General features: G+C 39.7%; 1 protein-coding gene across 5 annotated transcripts in view; it reads left to right on the top strand.

Annotated features, from left to right (window-relative positions):
• FMN1 (formin 1) overlaps positions 1–23339 on the top strand; it is a 372953-nt gene that overhangs the window by 192245 nt on the left and 157369 nt on the right. For all 5 annotated transcript variants that reach the window (XM_089778461.1, XM_025189464.3, XM_075927044.2 and 2 more), the window contains 2 exons: positions 14413–15206; positions 20063–20213. In XM_089778461.1, the coding sequence (XP_089634587.1) occupies positions 14413–15206; positions 20063–20213 (945 nt within the window). The remainder of the gene's footprint in view (positions 1–14412; positions 15207–20062; positions 20214–23339) is intronic.

The raw sequence follows: 23339 nt of genomic DNA, 5'->3' as shown, positions 1-23339 counted from the left end.
GATTGGAATTAAGTTAACGATTCTGTATATAAAGACGTAAGAGGAAATAAAATTCAGATTATTTTCGCATATTTCTGTTGGTTCTTCAGAGCTAATGGGAGTAAAAATACTAAAAGTTTATGTTTGTCACTAAAGGAATGGTTATAATTCTGATGAACAAAGAACAGCTTTATTCATTAAGGAGGTATCACATACCTTCCAGCTATAAATTCAAGCAGCTCACTGAAAGTTAAGGAGTAACTTGGTAGCAGTCTGTAAGTACTTACATGAGGAGGAGATATTTGATAAGGGCTCACCAGTCTGGCAGTATGACACAATTCAATGGCTGGAAGTTGAAGTGAGACAAATTCAGTCTGAAAATAAAGCATAAACTTGTTACATTGAAGGTAATTGAACACTGGAACAATTTACCAAGGGTTGTGGTGGACTCTCAGCACTGGCAATTTTTAAAATCTAGATTGCATGTTTGTATAAAAGATCTGCTCTAGGAGTTATTTGGAGGAATTTCTCTGGACTGTGTTATACAGAAGGTCAGAATAGATGATCACAATGGTGAATGCACAATGGAACCTATGAATCTTTACACAACCACTTTCCAAAAGTTAAAAAACACCCTCTTAAACAGAAATAAAGTTGTTCTGAAACAACATAATGCTTCAGAGAAGAAATGCTTACTCATGAAAAGAAGTTTTGTACATCTTGTTTTATATATATACAAATTGTAAGAGGTACTCTTCTAGTCTCTAGTACAGGTTGGACCTCCCAAAACCGGGACTTTCTCATCCAGCAACATCTGTGGTGGTCTGACAGAATCATGGATATTCCTGGACCAGGGAGGGAAGGTGGTCTGGGGAGCCAGTAGTACGGGACCTTATCTGGTTTGGCAAATTCCTTCATTTGGAACTGGTCATCTCCTGAGGGTGCTGGACTAGAGAGGTCCAACCCTTAATCCCATTGTTCTAAGTTACTCTGAGGCTGTGTCCAGACTCCATGCCTCCGTCGACGGAGGCATGTAGATTAGCCAGATCGGAAGAGGGAAATGAAGCCGCGATTAAAATAATCGCGGCTTCATTTAAATTTAAATGGCTGCCCCGATCTGCCGATCAGCTGTTTGTCGGCAGATCGGGAGAGTCTGGACGCGATGCCCCGACAAAGAAGCCTTTCTTCATCGACACAGGTAAACCTGGTTTCACGAGGCTTACCTGTGTCGATGAAGAAAGGCTTCTTTGTCGGGGCATCGCGTCCAGACTCTCCCGATCTGCCGACAAACAGCTGATCGGCAGATCGGGGCAGCCATTTAAATTTAAATGAAGCCGCGATTATTTTAATCGCGGCTTCATTTCCCTCTTCCGATCTGGCTAATCTACATGCCTCCGTCGACGGAGGCATGGAGTCTGGACACAGCCTGAGAATACAGTAGACATCTATGATTATAGAAATGTGGTCTTTTGCTATTAATACCCAGCAATAAATTCTTTGAATGCAGCAGGATGTCAAGGCTTGTGCTTTCCTCATTTTTTATTTATACCAATGTTCTAAAGCTCCTAACACTGGGAAGTTCCTATACCTGCTTCAAAAAGTCCCTATCTACTTTCGCCAGATAGCTTCAAGCAACAGTGTCATTCCTGAGTAAACTGCCTTCTGTTGAGTGCATAGGAGCTAACGTAATCTGAGGAGTAAAACATTTAAGTCTGTGAGAGTTGTTCCATTTTAGACTTTATTTATAATTGTGGTGGGGTACAGGGTAGTTGTAGCTCTATGTCTTAGTGATATGTGGGCTGCATCCTGTACAGTGAAAGGCTCCAGTGCCGTGAGCAGTACTTTTTTTGTGATGGTACTGCCCAGTATGCAGTACTGGCACTTCCAGACACAGTACTGGCACCTCCAGTCAGAGCTAAATAACTTTTCCCCTGGAGTACTGGCACTTTTTTTTAACCCCCCCCCCCCCCAAAAAAAAAGCACTGGCGGTGAGGCAGCAAACTAAAGCTCCATTAGCTTAGAGGCAGCAAGACACTACACTGCTAGCACTGTAGATATTGCGGGGGTATGGCACTGCTCCCTAGGTATGTACCCTAGAGCTCAGGCATGTTATGTACTCTAGTCTACTCACCATGCCTCACTCTGCACTGCTGTTGATAACTATTCTGATGTGAAGTGTTTGTTCTCTGCACACCACTGCACATCTCCTTCTTACATTACTGCCCAGTTCCATCTTAATCATGTAGTCTGACATCAACATACAGCATGAGAGCCTTGTGTTTAATTCTTAGTTATCATTAATGGATTTTGCTGCTGCCGCTGTCGTGTAAATTTAAGTACATTTTTTTAAATGGCAGGTCATGTAATGGATGCAGGGGTCCTGGACTTTGGGTGCTTTGATGAAGATTTAGTTCAGGTCTCTAGTCCAGTTCCCCAGAAAATCCTGTTCTTATTCTATAGTGTTACATTGAAATCCTCTGAGGTTTTGGAAATCCTTAAACACGTCTCATAAATATCTCATGTCTCAATTTATTCAACACACATTAACACTCCAGTATACAAAGCAGCTGTCTAGGCCCCAGCTTCCAGCCCTTTTTAATGTTTTGTTTTCATCCCTTTTTTCCCCCTACCAATAAGACTTGCTCATCTCCCTCTGCTTAAAGAAACTCTGGCAAAGCCTTGTCTACACTTCAGAATTAAGTCGACTTAATTTACGTTATCAGAGGGGTAGCCATGATAGTCTGAATCTACAAAAGCTTCTGTGGCACCTTTATAGACGAACAGATTTATTGGAACATAAGCTTTCGTGGGCACATCTGACGAAGTGACTCTTTGCCCATGAAAGCTTATGCACCAATAAATCTGTTAGGGTATGTCTACACTACAGCACTAATTCAAACTAACTTAATTTGAATTAGTTAATTTGAACTAAGCTAATTCGAACTAGTGCATCTAGACCTAAAAACTAGTTCGAATTAGCATTTTGCTAATTCGAACTAGCCTGTCCACATTGAGTGGACCCTGAACCGAGGTTAAGGATGGCCAGAAGCAGTGCCGGCAGGGCATCAGATTAGGACTTAGAGCGTGGAGCTGTTGTCTCAGGCTAGCCGAGGGCTGTGCTTAAAGGGACCCGACCCCCACCCCGGACAGACAGTTCTGAGGGGTTTCCCGCTTGCAAAGCAGTCCTGGCTTGGAGTGCCCTGAGTGCCCACACTCGGCACATCACAGCACTTGGCCATCAGCCCGGCTGCACTTGCCGCAGGCTGCCATCTGAGGGGGGGGGGTGTCAATCGGGGGGCTGCAGGAGAGCTTCCACCCCGAAGAGCCTGCAGAGCCACCCCAGTCCTTCCCATTGGGGGCTCGTACCCCATTCCTCCCTCACCTCCTTCCACTAACCCCTCCCTAGCCCCCCCTTCCTGATGTACAAAATAAGGGACACGTGTGTTCAAAAATAGAAACTCTTTTTATTGAACAAAACTCGGGGAAACTGGGAAAAGGAGGTGGGAGAGGGGAAGAGAGAGGGTGGAAGAAGGGAGGGCAACTAAAATGATCAGGGGTTTGGAACAGGTCCCATATGAAGAGAGGCTAAAGAGACTGGGACTTTTCAGCGTAAAAAAGAGGAGACTGAGGGGGGATATGATAGGGGTCTATAAAAGCAAGAGTGGTGTGGAGACGGTGAATAAAGAAAAGTTCTTCATTAGTTCCCATAAAGAAGGACTAGAGGACACCAAATGAAATGAATGGGTATCAGGCTTCAACTAATAAAAGAAAGTTCTTCTTCACAAAGCAAATAGTCAACCTGTGGAACTCCTTGCTGCAGGAGGCTGTGAAGGCTAGAACTAGAACAGAGTTTAAAGAGAAGTTAGATAAATTCATGGAGGCTGGGTCCATGGAGTGCTATTAGCCAGGGGGTAGAAATGGTGTTCCTGGCCTCTGTTTGTGGAAGGCTGGAGATGGATGGCACGAGACAAATGGCTTGGTCATTGTTTCGGTCCATCCCCTCCAGGGTTGCTAGTGTTGGCCGCTGTCGGCAGACAGGCTACTAGGTTAGATGGACCTTTGGTCTGACCCAGTACGGCCATTCTAAGCTCAGGGCTCAGGGTCGGGGATCTCACTGGACCACCCTGATTTTCATGCAGTCCTGCTCCTGGGTGGCCAGGCTGGCAGCTATCCTGCCCTAGACGGCCACTTTCCTGTGCCTAGTGTGGAGGTCGTGGATGAGGTCCACGATGTCCGCACTAGACCAGGTGGGCGCCCGCCTGTTGCGGACCTGGGTAGGCTCCCGGGAGCCGCCAGCCTGGTCCTGGGAAGAGGCGGAGGCCTGGGTGGCAGCGGGTGGCTGGCTCGAGCCGTGCCAGGTGCAGGGTCTTCTGGCTGGGTGCTGACAGGCTTGCACCTGGCACGGGCACCATAGCCAGACAGTGCCCCTTTAAGGGCTCCAGGGCCGGGAGGGGGGCAGAAGAGTTTCCCTGGTGGTGCCCAGAGTGGCTACCAGGGAAAGCTGGGAAGGGCTAGCCTCCCACTAGTTCGAATTAAGTGGCTACACAGCCCTTAATTCGAACTACTTAATTCGAACTAGGCATTAGTCCTCATAGAATGAGGTTTACCTAGTTCGAATTAAGCGCTCCACTAGTTCAAATTAAGTTTGAACTAGCGGTTTGTATTTGTAGCTCCTAACAAAGTTAATTCGAACTAACATCTAGAGCTCTCCTCCCAGCCCTTGCTCCAACAGCCCTAGTTGTCAGATCCTGGAGTGGTAGTGCTCCAGCCTTGAGCCCTGTATAAGGCTGACAGCCAACAGGTGATGTAAGTAATGCAATATTTATACAGGCACTATGTCACCCTAACCACCCTAATGATATTGACCTAAGCCTTATGCATCTCGTAGAGATGTAGTTATTAGGTTGGAATAGTGGACAACTTACATCAGTGGGAGCAGCATTTGTAGCGCAGCTTGCATCAACCTTACTTTGAGTATAGCCCAGTCTCAAGGAAATTATGCACTTATACTATTAATAATTGTTTATATTATGACAGCATTTAAAGGTGCCAATCACCCGTTCTGCAGGTGCTGTGCGCAAACAGATGAACTAAATATATTCTTCTTACAATAGGAGACTTAAGTAACTCAACCTATTTAGCTTTTTGTAGAGAAGGTTGAGAGATTATATGTTATATGGATTTATGTGTAGAAAAGGTATCTGCTAGAGGGGGGAGGAACTTTTCAACCTTGCCGACAAAAGGAAAATGAAGTCCTGTGGTTGGAATTTGGATGAATTCAACCTTGAAACAAGATGCAGTTAAGGGCTGTTAAAATTTGAAACAGCTTATTGGGAGAGATGATGGACTTGAGGACAAGATTAGATCTCTTTCTAAAAGACAGGATTTAATCCAGCTATGGGTTGGCTGACTACAGTGGTCTCTTCTGACCTTGTAATCTATGACACTGTGAATCTATCTCCTGTTCATCTGTTTTCATTCTGGGTCAGGCGGAGAACAGGACTGGCTGTATTGTCCTCAGCTTGCCATAACACTTGCAGCTCTGCATTAGATGAACAAAATCAAATGATATGCTTCAGGGCTTCAGTCTGCAGGGGTTAAAAGGGAATGTTCCCCCATCATATAATTGAACAGATGTATTGCAAGGTTTTTTTTCTGTCTTTCTCTGAAGCATCAGAGTTTGGCCATTGGTAGAGATGGGACATTGTGCATGATGGAGGAGTGCTCCAAGGTAGAACACAGAATCATCTTTCATAGATGTCTAGCTTGTGTGCCATGTGCCAGGTCACACTAACAGCCAGACTTTGTGTCCGGCAAGAATTTTCCCCTGGGTCAGATTGGCAGAGATTTTGGGGGGAGAGAGGAGGGGCTGAAAGTGAATTTCTTAGTTAGGATCATCTGTGCATGTATCATCTACTCAATTCCATGTCCTTCTAGGAGCCTTGAGCACTGTTGGCTTTGGGCTTAACCTCTCTGAAATTGTGAAACTTTTTTTTATTGTCCATGAGTCATAAAAATGACATATTTTCATCACTTCCTTTTAAATGCAGAATAAAATTTTAACTCACAAATTGAAAATAGTCTAACATATTTGTGCTTTCAGAAATCTGTCAAACGTGAGCATGTAATAAATATGAGAAAATAGGGCCAAACTTTCAAGAAAAATAGGAAAAACACGTAAAAGTTGAAGGTAGAACAATTATTTGTAAGAAACACATAATGTTGTGTAATCTTCCTGTGAAGTAAAATTGCATTTTTCCTTTCAAATACAAATGATGTATATTTGATTATAATTACAATTTCCAAAAACAAGTCTCTTTCAATATGGAGTTGTTATTCTATTTAAATGACACAGCTATTATAACATTATCCCTTTTACATGTAAAAACTAAATGTCTACACAGTTCATCAGTTTTCTAGTCTTTTTAGATCCTATTAGTAATTATACTGTTAATGTCTACATGACACATTTTCATCTGCAAAATGCCTTACAAATGTAAAAAAAAAAAAAAAAATCTTGCCTTTTGTACTCTACCAAAAGGCTTCTGAGCATTGGTGAATAGTATTTTTTTAATGGCACTACAAACATTCTCTGTGCTTATTTACAGTTTCCTCTCAGCACAACTCTATTTTCCTTAAACTTTTGCCTGAAGTCATAAGTACATTAGGTGTTCACTGTAGCTTAGAATTAAATAGGCTCTTTATTGTACAAACTCACTTTATGGTCTTTTCTACGTATGGTACGTGACAGTTTTGAATAAGTAAGTAAAGTTGCCAACAATTCTGGCACTCGGAAGAAACCACTGTATTAAATGAAGTCTGTGGAAAACTAAAAATGTTCATCTTATAGTTTGTCACTAAGCTTGAGAGGACATGAAGATACCATATGCCAGAATGCTGTTTCAAATGAGAAACATGTAAACCAACTTATTTGTTTTCCTCCTATTAAAATTCAGTCTTGAATTCAACACAAGAAATATTGATGGGCTATGACTTATGTTGTCTTAAAGGGTGGCTATGTACAGCAGTGCTAGAATAAGTTGTACAGTGGGGATGCTAAGAAGCATCGAACCATTCTGAAAACACTATATGACAGGAACTGCTTCAAGCCAGGGATGCAGCAGAATCCCCAGCACTCTTTGTTCCAGCACCTGTGGCTATGGACTGTGCACACATCATCTGGCATTTGTTCAAAACAGTAAAAGATTACCTGGCCAAAGTGGTTTCATGCTTACGAAGACAAATATATTCACCACTATTGTGTTAATGCTGGCTTGTGGGTGACTAGAACAGTGTTTCTCAACCAGTGGTATGAGTACCCTGAGGGGGAACTTGAGAGAAGTCCGGGGGATACGTCAACACAGATGAAATTTGAGAAAACTGAATTTTTGTTTTAAGTTTTACAGCACTTTATTATTTTTGTATGTTTTACACCCAAAAATTTCATCACCCACCCGGCTTCAATGAAGTTGTTTAAACAAATGTGTTGCAATGGTAGAAAAAATTGTGTGTGTCTGAAAACTGTAGGTACTGGGGGTACTTACATTTAAAAAAGGGGGGGATACTTTATAAAAAAAGATTGAGAAACATTGGTCTAGAACAATCAAGTAAAATTGGCATTTATGTGAATTTGTGGTACCTTGATGGTTCCTTTATTTCCTTGCATTTTTCATTCTGTAATAATGATCCTTACTCATGCAATAATCCTAGTGATTTAAAATGATTTAGCTCATAAATTACCTTGGAAGTTGCAGAGAGGATTTACTTTACTGGCTCCTAATAGGAATCATTAAGGGTGGGAAAACTTCCAAACTGAGGAGGCCTTGTTTGTTTCAGAATTTAAATATGCATACTTTTTTGAAGAACTCACTGTTTTACTCTACAAATTGAATTTGAAATTTTGTGAATATAGACTTTCTTGCAAGAAATCAAGATTATCTTGTTTTTGGCAGAGTCATAAATACTGTGATAATGTCCTTTCAATCAGCCTTTTCCATCTAGTTGAAGCCAAGAATGGCAGAGCCAAACTATGTAATTTTAATGATAGATTAACTCAAAGTGCCCATATAATGCATGTTTATATTTCCTTTCTTACAAGTGGGAATAGTTGTTGGAGGTCTTCATTTTTCATCCATGCCCCTATCTGGGCCAAAAAAATTCTCCTCCATCTCAAAAGAATCTATGTACCTGGAAATAAAATAAAACAAAAGGGCATACATCTAGCATCTGAAGTAGTTCTGTGATTTATTGGCCCTAATTGATCTACTTTCAGTGCTATCTTGAATTCTGATTTTTTTTTTTAATCTTGTGACCCTATCATCTGTATTGGTGGCATTTATCCAGTCCTTTCAGTCAACACCCAATGAATTATTTGAAACCCATTTCTACATCTGTAAGCAAGACAAAATATGTAATTTAAATATAGAGGAATGCCTTGGACTATAACTTTTTTTGAAGCACTTTCCTAAATCTGTAGTTCATACACTTTAAATCTAATCTCAATGTTTTTAAGCAGAAATGTTGCTTGATTTATATAAACTATGCTTCAGAAGTGAGTTATATGGACATGTTTCTGCTATAGTCTTGGCTCTGTAAAATTCCTCTCCCCCTGCAGGTTCAGTTCCACTAAATATAATTGACTATAATCTGTGGAAAGGTTTTCCAGCAGAAGACAAGAAGTGTAGCTTTCCCCATTCTAAGAGATTCTGCCTCCCTCCCCCCCCCCCCCCCCCCCCCCCCCCCCCCCGCCCCATTGACTTCTTGTTACAGCATTTGAGCAGAACAAATTTACATTCCAATTCACTAAATAGGACCCCATCGTATGTTAGGATGTTGGTTCAATGTAGTTATAGAGAGAAACTGCCAAGCACTATACAGTAGGAATGCCCTGATTGACAGCAAAGCACACCAGGTATAAACTACCTCAGAACTTATATGGATTTTTTCATATTTAAATATGTTGTTAGTGTCTTCCTTTAGATGAGTTTTACATAATTGTATGTGTACATATCTTAGTGGGTTTTATAGCACATTAATGAGTCAGGATTTTGATAAGAATTTAGAGAAGTTGCAACTAAGTTGTATGATATGTGGCATCTATTGTATATAGCCCTGGTAGTTTTATATGATAGACTGGTTATCTGGTCTGTTCAGAGCTAGCAATAGCCCCCAAATTCATCATTGAGGATTACCCACTGCATAAGGAGGGATCCAAAGACCGAGGAAAGGGAGCACTTAAGGACAGAGAAATGAATAATGCAATGTAGGACTTGAAGAATTAACATAGAAACATACAGAAATGATGGGGAGAAGGGATCAGGCACAGTCATCTGATTAATCTTAAGTATGGTCCAAATTGTGTGGCACATAATCCAAATAATCTCATTGTTCTTGGCTCTGCAAGAGAATTTTCATAAAACCAAATTACTAATAGTTTTTCCACAGTGTTGGCGCAAAGAAAGTTCATATCAACATCAGTTTTTCCACCTTTTTTTTTTTAAGCACATGTTTACTCTCAATAGAGTAAGAAAAATAAAATACTTCACTTTCTTCAGGTTCCATTGTATAGAGTCCCTCTTGCAGGCATTCATACATTTTGTCAGCATTACTGCACATTACGCATAAAACACTCTAACAGCCCACTAGGTAAGACCATTCATTTCAGGTCCTCATTGGAGGTTCCAGAGAGGTCACAATGAGAAGATAATTCTAGAGGTTTTCTAAATAATTTTTTAAATTTGTTTGTCATGAGATCATACTGTTCTTGGCTTCTTCTTAGTTTCAAATGCTTTTCCTGTGTTTTTGCCTTAAACGCAACTTTAAGAATCAAGTATAGGTTTTTTTTACTGTTCATCTTATAGGAACTAAATCTAGCCACCTGGGAGCAAATATGTGGCCAATGAGCCTAGGATTCTATCATATTAGGAAAAGCTTCCTGTCACGGTGATTAAACACTGGATAAATGGCCTAAGGAGGTTGTGGAATCTCCATCACTGGATGACCTAGATCAGAGCTACTCAACACATGGCCCATGGGCTACATGCAGCCTGCGGCCCATTTGTTTGCAGCCCATGATGTGATTTTGGTTTACGCAGAGCTCAACACACGGCCCATGGGTGGGATCCTTTGAACATGGCTTCCACTGGGAACACACTCCACAAGAGTGTGGGAGTGTGTATTGAAAGATGCAAGCAGAAGGTCTGGCTGGAACAGATGGGTACATGGTGCTGGCATTTCTAACCCCCAGGGAGGAGGTGCCGGCAGTGCCGGGGCATTGTGAGAAATGCTGGCTGCTTAGCTTTGTGGTCAAAGCCTGAGAGGTGCTGACTGGCTCTCGCTGGCCACATTTGGGTCCGGCACCATGGCTTAAGGCTTAATCTTTGTATTCATGCTGATCAGTGTGAAAAGGTTATTTGCATATATATTTGCATGTATATGCAATTACAGGTAAGTTGCAGCCCTCGGCATGGGCTGTGAGTATCACTAGGGCCCCCAAGGGTCCCAAAGTTGAGTAGCCCTGATCTAGATGCTGCTTGGTCCTGCCATGAGGGCAGGGGACCGGATTTGATGATTTCTCAAGGTCCCTTCCAGTTCTAGTATTTTACGTATATGTTAACATACACTTGTCATGCTTTCAGGGTGAGCTATACTTTTTTGTCCCTCTCGAGTGCAATCCTCTGGTGACAAACCTGACTTCCTATACATGTTACTGTGGTTGGGATCCCATGGCCCAACTACTTTGAGACAGGATCTCTGTGCAACCACCCCTACTACTTCCCAACTGTATTAACAAAATGGGACCAACAGAATTTGACACCTGCAAGTTCTTTTACTCCAGGAGTCTCTGACAGAGACTGATTAGTGACATGAAAAACATTTCTTCAAAACAAAGTATGATTTATTCTTTCACCCAATGAAACATAGCATATGGAGCGGAGGAGAAAAACTGCAAAAGGATTAAATGTATGAGTCTTATCTGCACCTTAATCTTTTCCCTCCAGCTTTTGTAAACTCCTCTCAGCCCAGTACATGCCCTTTTTGTCTGGGAGAGAGAGTGTTCTGCAGTGTTCTGTCTGTGACTTTTTCTCCTACTATGTGCATCTGTCAGTAAGCTGACAACTCTTTCACTCTCTTTAGCATCAGCATATTTAAGTTTTTGCTGCATGTTCCTAGCTTTGGCCTGGAGAAAAACTTTTTAGCAATGTTGTTTCTTCAAGCACCTTGGGAATCTTTATCTTTGTCATTAAATTCTTTCCTGCTAATTTCTTTCAATATTTCTTTTTACCTCTTGTACCTAAGCAGTTGCAAAGAGTTTTTTATTTAACTCTTTTGTAACTAAGATTCACTCGATATTGTTGTGAAGGATGAAGGAAATATCTTTTATAGAGAGAGGGGGGAGCTGAAGAGCTATTTCCTTCATTCTCAACAAAACATTTGGTAAGCTTGTTGGTGAATACTCTGTATGTTACCCAGATATCTTGCTAGGTAAATCCTTGGAAAGCAAGTATTTGCAGCCCTAAAAGATAGCCGTTTTAAATCACTTTCATAATTTCATATTTTGTTTAAAAAACTACAGAATTAAGAGTTTGTCATAGTTATAATATTTTATCACTTGTTATAGTTAAAACAATAGCATTTTCTTCACATTAAACATTGACTATAAATTGAATATTGTTAAAAATAATTTGGAATTATTTGATGTCCAATATTTGATGCCACTACATTTTTACACTGATTTGATTGCAAAACATTTCCAATTTGGATTTTCAGCTTTTATTTCATATTTAGCTGGCATCTGGACCAGGTGAACAAGTCACCTAACTAATCATATGCTGCTTCTGGAAAATGGATTTGAAAACCACTTTTAAAATTTGTTTTGTTGAAAATGATAACAGTACTGTGTATGAAGTTACCTTAAAATAAAATTGTAATGATTTCTTAGCAGTTCCCTGCAAACAATATTTTTCTAGGCTGTAGGAAGTATGGGCATAGGTAAATAGCAAGGCTAACTTCATTTTTGTAGATTGTAGTTTTTGCTCACTTTAAATGCAGTTCTTCATTATAAAGGGCCACTTTTTTCTTAGTTCCCTATTGACTAGATCCTTCTCAGGCTAGATTTCCAATATGTGATGTTGTTGGAACTCATTTTCTTTCATCCTGTGTGATTTTTGCCTAAAGATAAATGTTCAATGTCAGTGTAAGATATCTCTGTAGTGAAATATTTAGAAAATATGAAGCTTTTGTAATTCTTCTCCTTACAGTCAAATCATACTTAACTGGAAAAAAATAATTCTATTGCTTTTTCCGGTGGAAAGACAATATACTCTGCTTGTATTAGAGTATTTTTAAGGTCATTGCTCCAGTTTTATAGTAGGAAAAGCTTTCACTTTGAAAAGCCAATAGTTTTATTTTCCCATTTTGTTCAGTTGGGAAGATTTTAATGTGCAAACAGTGAGGAAAATGCTATGATAAAACAAATGCTGATTTCTTTAGAGAGCAATGTAGAGAGATTTCTTTAGAGAGTAAACAATGTGTTTTTCAAACACATTATATCGTTTATAGATCAGTGTCCTCAAGCTTTGGGGGCAAAAAGAGTTTAAACTAGTAACTAAAATAAATTACAGTAAACTTTGGTAGAGAAGTAGTACATTTTTCATGAGAAAAGGAGCATTTACTCAAAATCAGTCCATTTAGTTTTGACAGTATTTGATATGTAGTCATTTTAAATGTCTCCCTTATAAATCAATTATGCTCCTTTTTTTATTTGTGTAAGTTTTTCAATAGTGACAGGGAGAAGTTTTTTTTTTTTTTTTAAGCTCATCTCTATCTGATTACTTCACAGAAGTGTTTGAATAGTCACACATTTTGTATTTTTCTCACATTTATTACTAGAATACAGGTGAATGTCTTACAGTGTTTATAGCACTCTATAGACATTTAACACATCCATTTAATTTCATAGCATTAAGAACAAAGTTTTGTGATATGAAATTTTAGTTTCTCTTCATTGCTTAGATTTTTTTAAAAAATGTCATTTGTACCTATCACAACAAAATATCTTTAATAACCCTATGGATCCAAAGATTGATTTTACAATATGTAGATGAAATTGCCTTTTGAAAAAATGACATTTTAAATCCTTAAACAAAATAGTACACATAAAGGAGGAGATTTTACATTTGAGAGAGAGTAGTTTTTAGTAAGGAGTATTTTTCATACATTAGTATGGCTTATTAAGAAAGAATTTTAATTTTTCTATAAAGAGTTTAAGAAACGGGAGTTTTTGAGAAATTGTAATGTTCAAATTGGTGAAAAGTGTCAGAGGGGTAGCCATGTCTCCTGTATCCACAAAAACAATGAGGAGTCCTATAGCACCTTAACAACTAACAGATTTATTTGATGAAGTCTTTTTTTCCCACAAAAACTTTTTCAAATAAATCTGTTAGTCTTTAAGGTGCCACAGGACTCCACATTGATTTACTATTCAAATTGTACTCTAATTTTTAGTATGTTGAGCACATACTGTGTATCTATGAGAATTTACACAAAATATTATGCATGTGACATGAAATCTGGAACCCTTTTAAGATAAAATCAGCAAAGAAAAAGGCCAACAAACAAGCAAAAAACCCCAACAAAAATGTAAAATTACTGAACATAAAAAGAAAACCAGCTGAAATAAATGTTGACCATGTACAGTCAAAGCAAAAGAATGAAAGTAAAACATGAGAACAAAGCCAATTGAAAAGTACCAGTTGCAAAGAATAAAATGGAGAAAGTAATTTAAAACTTTGTATACAGGAAAAGGACTTTTTTTTAATGCAGCCAGGTGTAGCACTCATTTATAGTTAAACTGAATTACTTGGAGCCACGAATCCTCTCATGGTCTGGTAGAGGGAAGGTAAAAAGTGGTAATTTACTTCAGTTCTTGATAGGGTGCAGTTCTCTTCTCTCTGTTCACCCCACCAGCTCTGTGAAATAGCACATATGGAAGGTGGAACATTGGTGCTTGGTTTTCCCCTCCTGTTTGTTCCCTGGCAGGCAGCATCTGGTGTTCAGATGCTGTGCTCCCTTCTGAACCTGGTTCTGGATACAAAAGTTTGAAAGCACTGACGTGGCTGCTTAGGACTAAGGAAGGGGACCTTACATGTTTGCATTAAGGCAAGTACACGTAGGCCTTAATTAGCAAACTTCACTTTTTATATATTTTGAGAAATTATTCATGAAATGCCTGTCACTGAAGAAAAAGTCTTTGTTTCATAAATTTAAAACTAGGAATTTTCATAAAAGAATGAAAAGTATGGAACTCAGAGATCTGTAAAATTCTTCTCTCTCAGTAATTATCTTTATATCTGCATAAAGCAACTCTCATCCTTATCTAATACTAATTACACACAGTGTTTACATGGTTTTTTTTTATTTATTTTCCCACAGTCTCAGTTTGAACTCCAGATCTTTCGTATTCGGGGAGAGCATGCTGTATCAACTACAAAGCTTGAAGAAACCATTGCAAATCTCAAAGATGATCTGGAAAACAAATTAAATAGAAGAAATGAAAAAGCAAAGGATGTCTGTGTGTCCACTGAAGATGATAACCCACCAAAGACTTACAGAAATGTATATATACAAACTGACAGAGAAACCTTCATAAAGCCTGATCAAGAAGAAAATAAACCTGTGAAGAATAATCAAATGGTACCTAAAAAGCTTAATATTTTGTCTTTAAATCATAATCATTCTGCCTCAAATGACAGTCAGGAGCTAGGTCACTGTACACAGACTTTAGAAAGCCTCTCATCTTGTGAACAGAAACCAATGTTGGTATCTCTGACACCCCCACCCCCACCTCCACTTCCTGAACCTTCACAATCAGCATTAGTCCCGCCACCACCTCCCTTGCTACCAGATTTGGCATCCACTCCATTGACATCCCAATTTAGATCTGGGTCATCTCCACTTCCTTCTGGTTGTGGGAATCTTCAGCTGCTGCCGCCACCACCACCACCACCTCCACCACTGCTCCCGGGTTATGGACCTCCTGCTCCACCTCCCCTGCCTGGCTGTGGGCCGCCTCCACCAGGAAATGGGCCGCCTCCACCACCACCACCTCCTGGGTTCTTTTTCAATAGCACTTTATCTTCAAATCAAGGTCCTCGAAAGCCTGCCATTGAACCTAACTGTCCCATGAAGCCTTTGTACTGGACTAGGATACAAATCAAAGACAGCAGGTAAAAAGATATTTTATTTGGATTTATAAGTATCTGTATATTTTAGAAATGTGTGTCTGTCTACTTTCGCCTGTGAGTCTGTTTGTTCAAGAGCTCCTCCTAAATGGTAAAAACTAGGACCACCAAATTTGGTATGTAGCTTTCTCTTACCATAACTTAAAGCAAGGTCAGGGTTTGGTTGTGCCAGGATAAAGAAATGCAATTGTTTCATATCAAACAGAAATGGAGGGGTGGTGGAGCAGGGACAGTTATAGTCACCCTTGACTAGAGGGGGCGGTAAGCTTGGGGAGAAGAATGCCCATGGGAGGCAGCTAGCGCCCCAATGAGCAGCCACTGGCCAGCAGTACCTGCCACGAGGAGCAGCTGCTGGCCGCCATGCGGCCCCTCCTCCCTGCCATGGGTGGCCATGGTACATGGCCCTCCAGCTCCAGGAAGAAGCCAGCTGCCACCTCTTCCCCTTCCCCGAGCTCTCCCTCCTTCTAACCCCTTGACCTGAGCCCCTCCTTACCCTTCAGTCATGACTCCTCTATCTCCCCTCATCTCCAGCACCCAGCCCTGAGCCCCTCTTCACCCCCAGCTCTGCCTCCTACTCTGGCCACAGCGTTAGCCCCCACCCAGGAGGATCCAAGCAATGCCAGGTAAATCTGTTAGTAATTTATATATCATGAGGTTAGGCATGTACAGTATTTAAGGGGGTTTTTGTACTAAAAAAGACAGAGAAGAATTAAAGATAGAGCAAAAAAGGAAAAGTGATTTTTTTTCCAAATAAGATAGGTCAAGCTTTATAAAAGCACAATAGATAATAATCTATGGCTTTCAAATAAAAAAAATAACCAAATTTGTTAAAGGTTAAAACAAAAGTAGTAGTGCATAGGCAAGATTTATAAATATAGCAATTAGGCACAAGGTAAAATAAAAGTAAAAAGCAGAGGATGTGCATCTAATGTCACTTTAGTGAGTTTGGCTATTACTGTTTGCTGGTCTTATCACTTTAGATTGTATGATCTTTAGGGAAGGGAGTGAGTTGTCCCCTGTGGTCCTAATCCTGCAACTAGTTGTCCATGTTTAACTTCTGTGAATAGTTCTGCGGGAGTCCAAAGGAATAAGGTGAAGTATAGGTGTAATTATTTGAAGGATCTCTGGCTGCCAGCTGGCCTGAAAATCTGGAAGCCCAGGGGCAATCCACAGAGACCTGCAACTCAAAGGCAATCTGCCTGGTGAGAATGTCCTCTCAGACCTTGGAAGCCTGTGTTCCCAGCAGTTTGCCAGGAGCTTGTTTGTCAAAAGTTCATCAAACCTGCATGTTTCTGTGGGAAAAAAAATAGGTTTGAAGAACTGGCATGATCCTGGATAGATCTGCTTACTGCACCAGTTGGTGATAGAGAAAAATAGACACTTATGCTTTTCAGAGTTACTTTTCTGAAGTTTTCTCTCAAATTCTGCTATGTTCAATATCATTTTGTAGGGTTAATTACAATAGTAAAAGAACTCTAAGTGACTTAGCTTAAAAGAGGATTCCTTCTGATTCAGAGCAGAGATTTTATAGCTCATCCAAGAATTAAGGGGAAAATATATGGCTGTGTTATGCAGCAGGGGAAATTAAATGATCACTATGTTCCCTTCTCATTTTAAAAATCTATGTACCTATGATTTTGGACCAGGCATGTGTCAGAGTAGTAGCACAGAAAGAATACTCTAATTTTGCATTTATACGTTAGAATAAACCTTTTGTTTTTGAAGAACACATTAAATATATGTTTCCTATTTTAAAAAGTTTCTATTAATTTTAAATAACCTGAATTATCGTAAAATGAACATCTGATTAGCTATTAAATGTGCTTAATTCTGAAAGCATTTTATTTAAAACTTATTGAGGTTTTTCTGATGATCAGCTTTTTTTTTTGGTGAGGCCTATGAGGTAATCAGCAATTTTACAATCTTAATTCCAGTATAACACAAATAACATAACTTGGGATCATCAGTGTGAAATATTAGCAAGAAAAATTAAATGATTAATACAATTGTCAATTCACTTTACAATTAAAAGGATTTAAAGGGCATAAAATATTTTGGAATGAGGAGTTTCAAGTCTTGGGGCTATATTTCCAAAATTAAAAATAAGTATTAGGTATCGTGTCTACTGAAAAATAGATTTTAATTACTTTGTGATCATCTAGTCTTACCTTGTTCATATACACATAGAACCTCATCTAGTAATTTCTGCATCAAGCCCATAACTTCTGGTTGAGCTACACTATATCCAATCTTGATATTCAATTACAAAAGTATTGGAAATCTCACCAGATACTCAGTTACATGGTAAATGAATCACAAATAGATAGAAAATAACCGTTTGCATTCTTTTTGTATATTTCTAACCCCTCCACCTCGGCCTTACATCTATCTTATCTATCTCTAAACTTCTGTTGTATGTTGCACCTAGTCACAGTAATCATTTTGGAGTCAGCAGTCATGTGCATATTTACATCTCCACACTGCAATTCCACATAATTTCATTACTGTTAATAATGCCTTTGCGTGTTACTAGATGATGAGCTTTCGTGGGCCAGACCCACTTCCTCAGATCAAATAGTGGAAGAAAATAGTCACAACCATATATACCAAAGGATACAATTAAAAAAAATGAACACATATGAAAAGGACAAATCACGTTTCAGAACAGAAGGGGGATGCGGGGGGCGGGGGGAAGGAAGGTAAATGTCTGTGAGTTAATTATATTAGAGGTGATAATTGGGGAAGGTATCTTTTGTAATGGGTAAGGTAGTTGGGGTCTTTGTTCAGCCCCCGGCGGGGCTGTTCAAAACTCTCCGCGGGGGGCTGAACAAAGACCCCAACTACCTTACCCATTACAAAGATAGCTTCCCCAATTATCACCTCTAATACCATTAGCTCACAGACATCTAACTTTCCCCACCTCTAATATCATTAACTCTCAGACATTTACCTTCCTTCCCTCCCCCCCCATCTCCCTTCTGTTCTGAAATGTGATTTGTCCTTTTCATATGTGTTCATTTTTTTAAATTGTATCCTTTGGTATATATGGTTGTGACTATTTTCTTCCACTATTTGATCTGAGGAAGTGGGTCTGGCTCACGAAAGCTCATCATCTAATAAACCATCTTGTTAGTCTTTAAAGTGCTACATAGTCCTGTATTTTGTTTCAGCTACACCAGACTAACATGGCTACATTTCTATCACTATTTTGCGTGTTAGTGACACCTGCTGGAAGAAATAGACTCTGCGTCTATTGATATGCTTGAATTTATAAGAACGAATTGATCATTTTAGCCCACTACTTTTTTCTTTAAGTATTGTAGATTCTGGTCAAAAGCACTTCAGTACAGAAGTGTTCAGTTTGTTGCACTATGTATTTGATTTCCCAAACTTTGGATAAAGCCAGGAGAGTTGTATTCTCACATCCTCATGTTTAAACACTACTGAGAATGTGTTCTGCACACACCATTCTTAGAGGATGTGGGAGAGTGAAACTGCTTTCCCTCCTTAAAATGTACTATGTCCTAAGGGACCCAGAATTCCAAATTCTCAATGCTGAATAGAAAGCATATAGTATTTTCATTTAATCTGAAGTGAACTGAATCCTGCTGATCTCTGATCAGATAAATAACACAAAACTCAATCCAAATTTTCCCTTGAGATTCAGAAAAGTTTGGCAACTATTTTTTTAAATTTTTAATTTGTTTACTGCATTCTCTTGTTCTAAGCAGATGAGCCAGAAGAAGACAAGACTGCTGTTGCAATATTTCCATCCATATAAGGCAGAGATAGGCAATAAGTGGCCCTCTGGGCTGGATCTGGTTCCTCAGGGTTAGTCCCTGGCAGGCCACCAGATGCTTTATTTATCTGAGCATCCACAGATATGGCCAATCGTAGCTCCCATTGACCAAGGTTTGCCTTTCTTGGTCAATAAGAGCTGCACAAAGTGATAGCCTGGCTTGCACCACTTCCCACAGTTTACACTGGCTGGGAACAGCAAATGGTGGCTATTGGGAGCTGCATGAAGCAGTACCTGTGAACACTTAGGTAAATAAAGCATCTGGAGGTAAATAAAGGGTAAATAAACCTGGTGAGCTGTGTCCAGCACATGGGCCACTTATTGCCCACTCCTGGCCTACCGAAGTAGTCAAGTGCCTTCCAGCTGCAATGTAGACATACCCTAACTGAATGAGAATTCTTTTGAAAGTCTGTTCTGATCTAGGGATGTTAAATATCGATTAATTGAATAGTCGAGTAACCTCATGAATTCTTATTGATTATTCAATTATTCAGTAGTCCCCAGAGGTGGGGCTGGTAGTCAGTGCAATCCAGACCCACTCCTGAGGAGTCCCTTAACACTTTGTGCAAGGTGCCAGACAGGAGCTAGTCTGCTAGGAGAGCTAGTTCAAAAACAAGCTCCCCTCTCAGACCGACTGTCTGTTGCCCTGTGCTGCTGCCTCTGATACAGAGGCAGTAGCACAGGGTGGCAGCAGCCCCTGTCCAGGGGTGAGGAGGGAAATGTGTGTAGTCTACAGTATTAACCTATAAGCTTTTGCTTATCGTATAGCTGGTTAATCGACTACACTATTACACCCCTCTTCTAATCTTTGTTTGGTGACCCCAGATTCTACTATATTAGAAATAATAAAAAGTAATTTTTGATATAGGGTTAAATAATTCAGCTAAGTACTTAAGTGCTATAGTAATTTTTAGGGAAGGCTTTTACAATTTTTTAGTCTGCTGGCAGTCCTCAGCTGCTGTTCTGGTTTTAAAGTCGAATTAAAACAATATATTTTTATAAACATTAGTGATGACATTTTAATTTTCTGTATTTATTTTAGCAAAACATCTATACCAACTTTATGGGACTCATTAGAAGAACCTGACATAGTTGATACTAGTGAATTTGAATATTTATTTTCCAAAAATGCAGTTCAGGAAAAAAGAAAACGCTTATCAGAGGCTTATGAAAAGAAAACAAAGGCCAAAAAGGTATTCATTATTTTCATAATTACATTATTTTTATTGAATGTGTTCATATTTCTCTGTTCATTCAAAAAGCAGTTATTTATATTCTGTTTGATTGAAACTGACAACAAAACTTGAATATATGGAAACAAGAATATTTTCTGGGGGTTTTTATAAGGGAAATATCAAACCACTAATCCTCATCTACACATTGCCATTTTTACAAAGGACCACTTGCATTGCTTCATTCTAACATGTTTGTGCATATTTAAAATTTAAGTTAAAAAACAAAGTATTGAAAAATGATTTAACTTTGGTGAAAGTGAGAGGCATGAAAGAATGAGTGTGCATCACATTACACAAATGTTAAAAATCCATGCTGATTTTAATGATAAGGCCTTTTTTGTTTTTATTGAAAATTCTGCATTTTAGAAATGCTATTATTTGGTTCTTATTGTTTTTTGTGAAAATTTTGGACCACTTAAGTACATAGAAATATTGATTGTTACAAAAAGGCCAACACATTATATTACATTACATAGATAAGTTTAGAGTTAATCATAATTCAGTTTAAGTGTAAATGTGAGTTTGTCTATTAAAATAATGCAGTGTAGTAGAAGATACTTGTGTGACGGTGTCCCCCACACTTTAGGATGTTTGGTTTATGAATATAAATATGCATAACTCAAATGTTTAAACAAAATGTCTCATGTAATCTATCAATTTTAATGTTACAATCACCTGGATCTGCATGTATCATTCTTATATGTAAAGTTAGAAATATCAAGTATGAGACTGTTTATAGCTTAAAATGTGCTAATGAGAGCCATTACTGGTGCCTCCCCTCCAGAAGCCTTAACAACTGGGTGATTGACTTGTAAACAGCCTTGTTTGTCCTGCAAGTCTAAAGATGGTTTATCTAGTAAGACATGTGACATACCACTTGGTACTTGGGTTCCATTTTTTGATCCAGGTGTAGTTTTCCATGGAAGAGGGAAGGTAGAACAAAAGATTCCCATTCTGGGGAGAAGGCTATTTAATAACTTCCCCTTCTTAGCCCTTTGGCTGGTATGGAAAATCCTGGAAGGATACAAAGGGCTAGGGACCCAGGTCAAAGTAAAAGAGGTCATCTCTGACCTAAAGAGTATGCCTAGAACAAGCACAGCTCATTAAGGTAAGAAACTTCTTGCAACAATTTTTTCAGTGAATTAAAGTTAGCTATGCATTTTCTTTTCATTTTAACTTAGTAACTTACTTCGGTCAGTTTGTTTTCACTTGCAACCACTTAAATCTTACTGTTTGTACTTCATAAAAATACTTTTGTTTAATATCAGGCTCAGTGTAATTATATTTGAAGCGTACCCCTACACAATACAGTAGACTTCCGATAATCTGGCACCTTTGGGACCTAGGTGGTGCCGGATTATCGGATATGCTGGAGTATCGGGAGGTACTCTGGTGGGGGACTTTGACAGGTCTGCGGGGATGTGCACTGCATCTGGGGATGGATGGGGGATGGTGTGGTGAGGGATGAACCACCCCTCACCCCCCTGCTCAGTGATAACTACTGCAGTCTGGGGGGTGGGAGCTCTCAGCGGCGGTGTGGGGCTTCCCCCACCTTCCTGCAAAACGGTGGAGGGTTTGCCCCTCGTCATGCCGTCCCCCCAACCCCCGGCTGGTCGCAGTGTGCGTCCCGGCAGACCCGTCACAGGGATCTAATCCCCTTCCCCTCTTCTCCCCTTTCCTTTTTCAGCCGCGATCGCCCATGGGGCTCATAGCAGCTCCAATTGTCCGGCTGGCCAGAGCACTTCTGGGTTCCAGTTGGTGCCGGACTATCGGGAGTGCCGGACCACTGGATGCCGGACAATTGGACTTTTATTGTACATTAATTTTTCATTTTTATTTTGCTTAACATTTCCTGGGAACATGTCAATGTTTGTTGTATACATTTTAAAATAGGTGCAAAATTAGTGGGAAATTAATTTACAATTTTCTGGGTAAAATATTGAAGTTAATATTGGGATGGAATGACAGGAAAAAGCAATAGAGAAAAGGAAGAATATTAAAAGCAATTTAATGGTGTGGTTTATTTCATGAATTTAACAGTATGAACATGTATGTTCACATAGGAAAGTATGTGTGTGTGTTGTGATGGGGTACAGTAAAAAAGGAGTCTTTGGGATGTCCCCCCAGTGTGCTGATTATGTCACTGATACCTGCATTCTTGCTCTCTGGGGCTGTGTCTAAACTACAGAGTTTTTTTTTCAAAAAAACTTCACTTATATCCATGCTGTAATCATATTCTTTGGAAAAAAAATCAAAAGAACAGAAGGGTTTTTCCAACATTGGTAAACCTCTTTCTACAAGGAAGAAGCTTTTTTCCAAAAGAGCTCTTTTTCCGAAAGGACAGGCAAGAGGGAGTTCTTTTTCGAAAGAAGAGGAAAAAACACAGGTGCCCTGGTGGCCACTCTGTCCACTGTAACCAGAGCTTAAATGCGAGAGAGCATCCATTCAGCATGGACACTATCTTTCAAAACAGCAGATCGCAAATCAGAAGATCTCTTCCGGAAAAGCTTCTTCCAAAAGAAGCCTTCAGTCTAGACGTAACCTGGGATTCACCACCACCCTAACCTGTTGGGCCAGACTCTCTGATCTCCCACAGACAAGGCACAGAGTTGGGCTTACTGCCATCCCCTGCTCCCCCCAAATACCAATGCAGAATAAAAGTTTTACAAAAACAGAGAGACAGATTTATTTGGGGTTTTGATCCCCTTTGGGAGTTGGTTTCCAGAGTGCTCTGATCTAAAATTGTATTCTCCCAGAGCTGAAGAAGTTCTGTGTCTGCATTGCTCTTTGCCAGACCAGGGAGCTCCAATTTGTAGCTGGTTGGTGACGTCAGTCCTACTGATTGCGGCAGTCCTTGTTTGCTGTTCCCATTTCCTCCCCTACTATTATAGAGCAGTAGCCAGTAGTGAGGGCACCTAGGATCACTCCGCCTCCTATTCGGTCACTTCTGTGATTATCCAGCCCTTTCTTTACAAGTAGGAGCCAGTAATGAGTGATCTGTTATCTCCCGATGGGCCACGAGTAGCCAAAAGCCTTCTTGATTCTGGGCCATAAGGATGCAGGCTTAATTCTCACATTAGGAGC

Source organism: Pelodiscus sinensis, chromosome 5 (assembly GCF_052426305.1).
Source record: "Pelodiscus sinensis isolate ZL-2025 chromosome 5, ASM5242630v1, whole genome shotgun sequence".
Classification (NCBI taxonomy): domain Eukaryota; kingdom Metazoa; phylum Chordata; order Testudines; family Trionychidae; genus Pelodiscus; species Pelodiscus sinensis.
The sequence above is the reverse complement of the archived record's forward strand: the minus strand, read 5'-3'. Positions and strand labels throughout refer to the sequence as shown.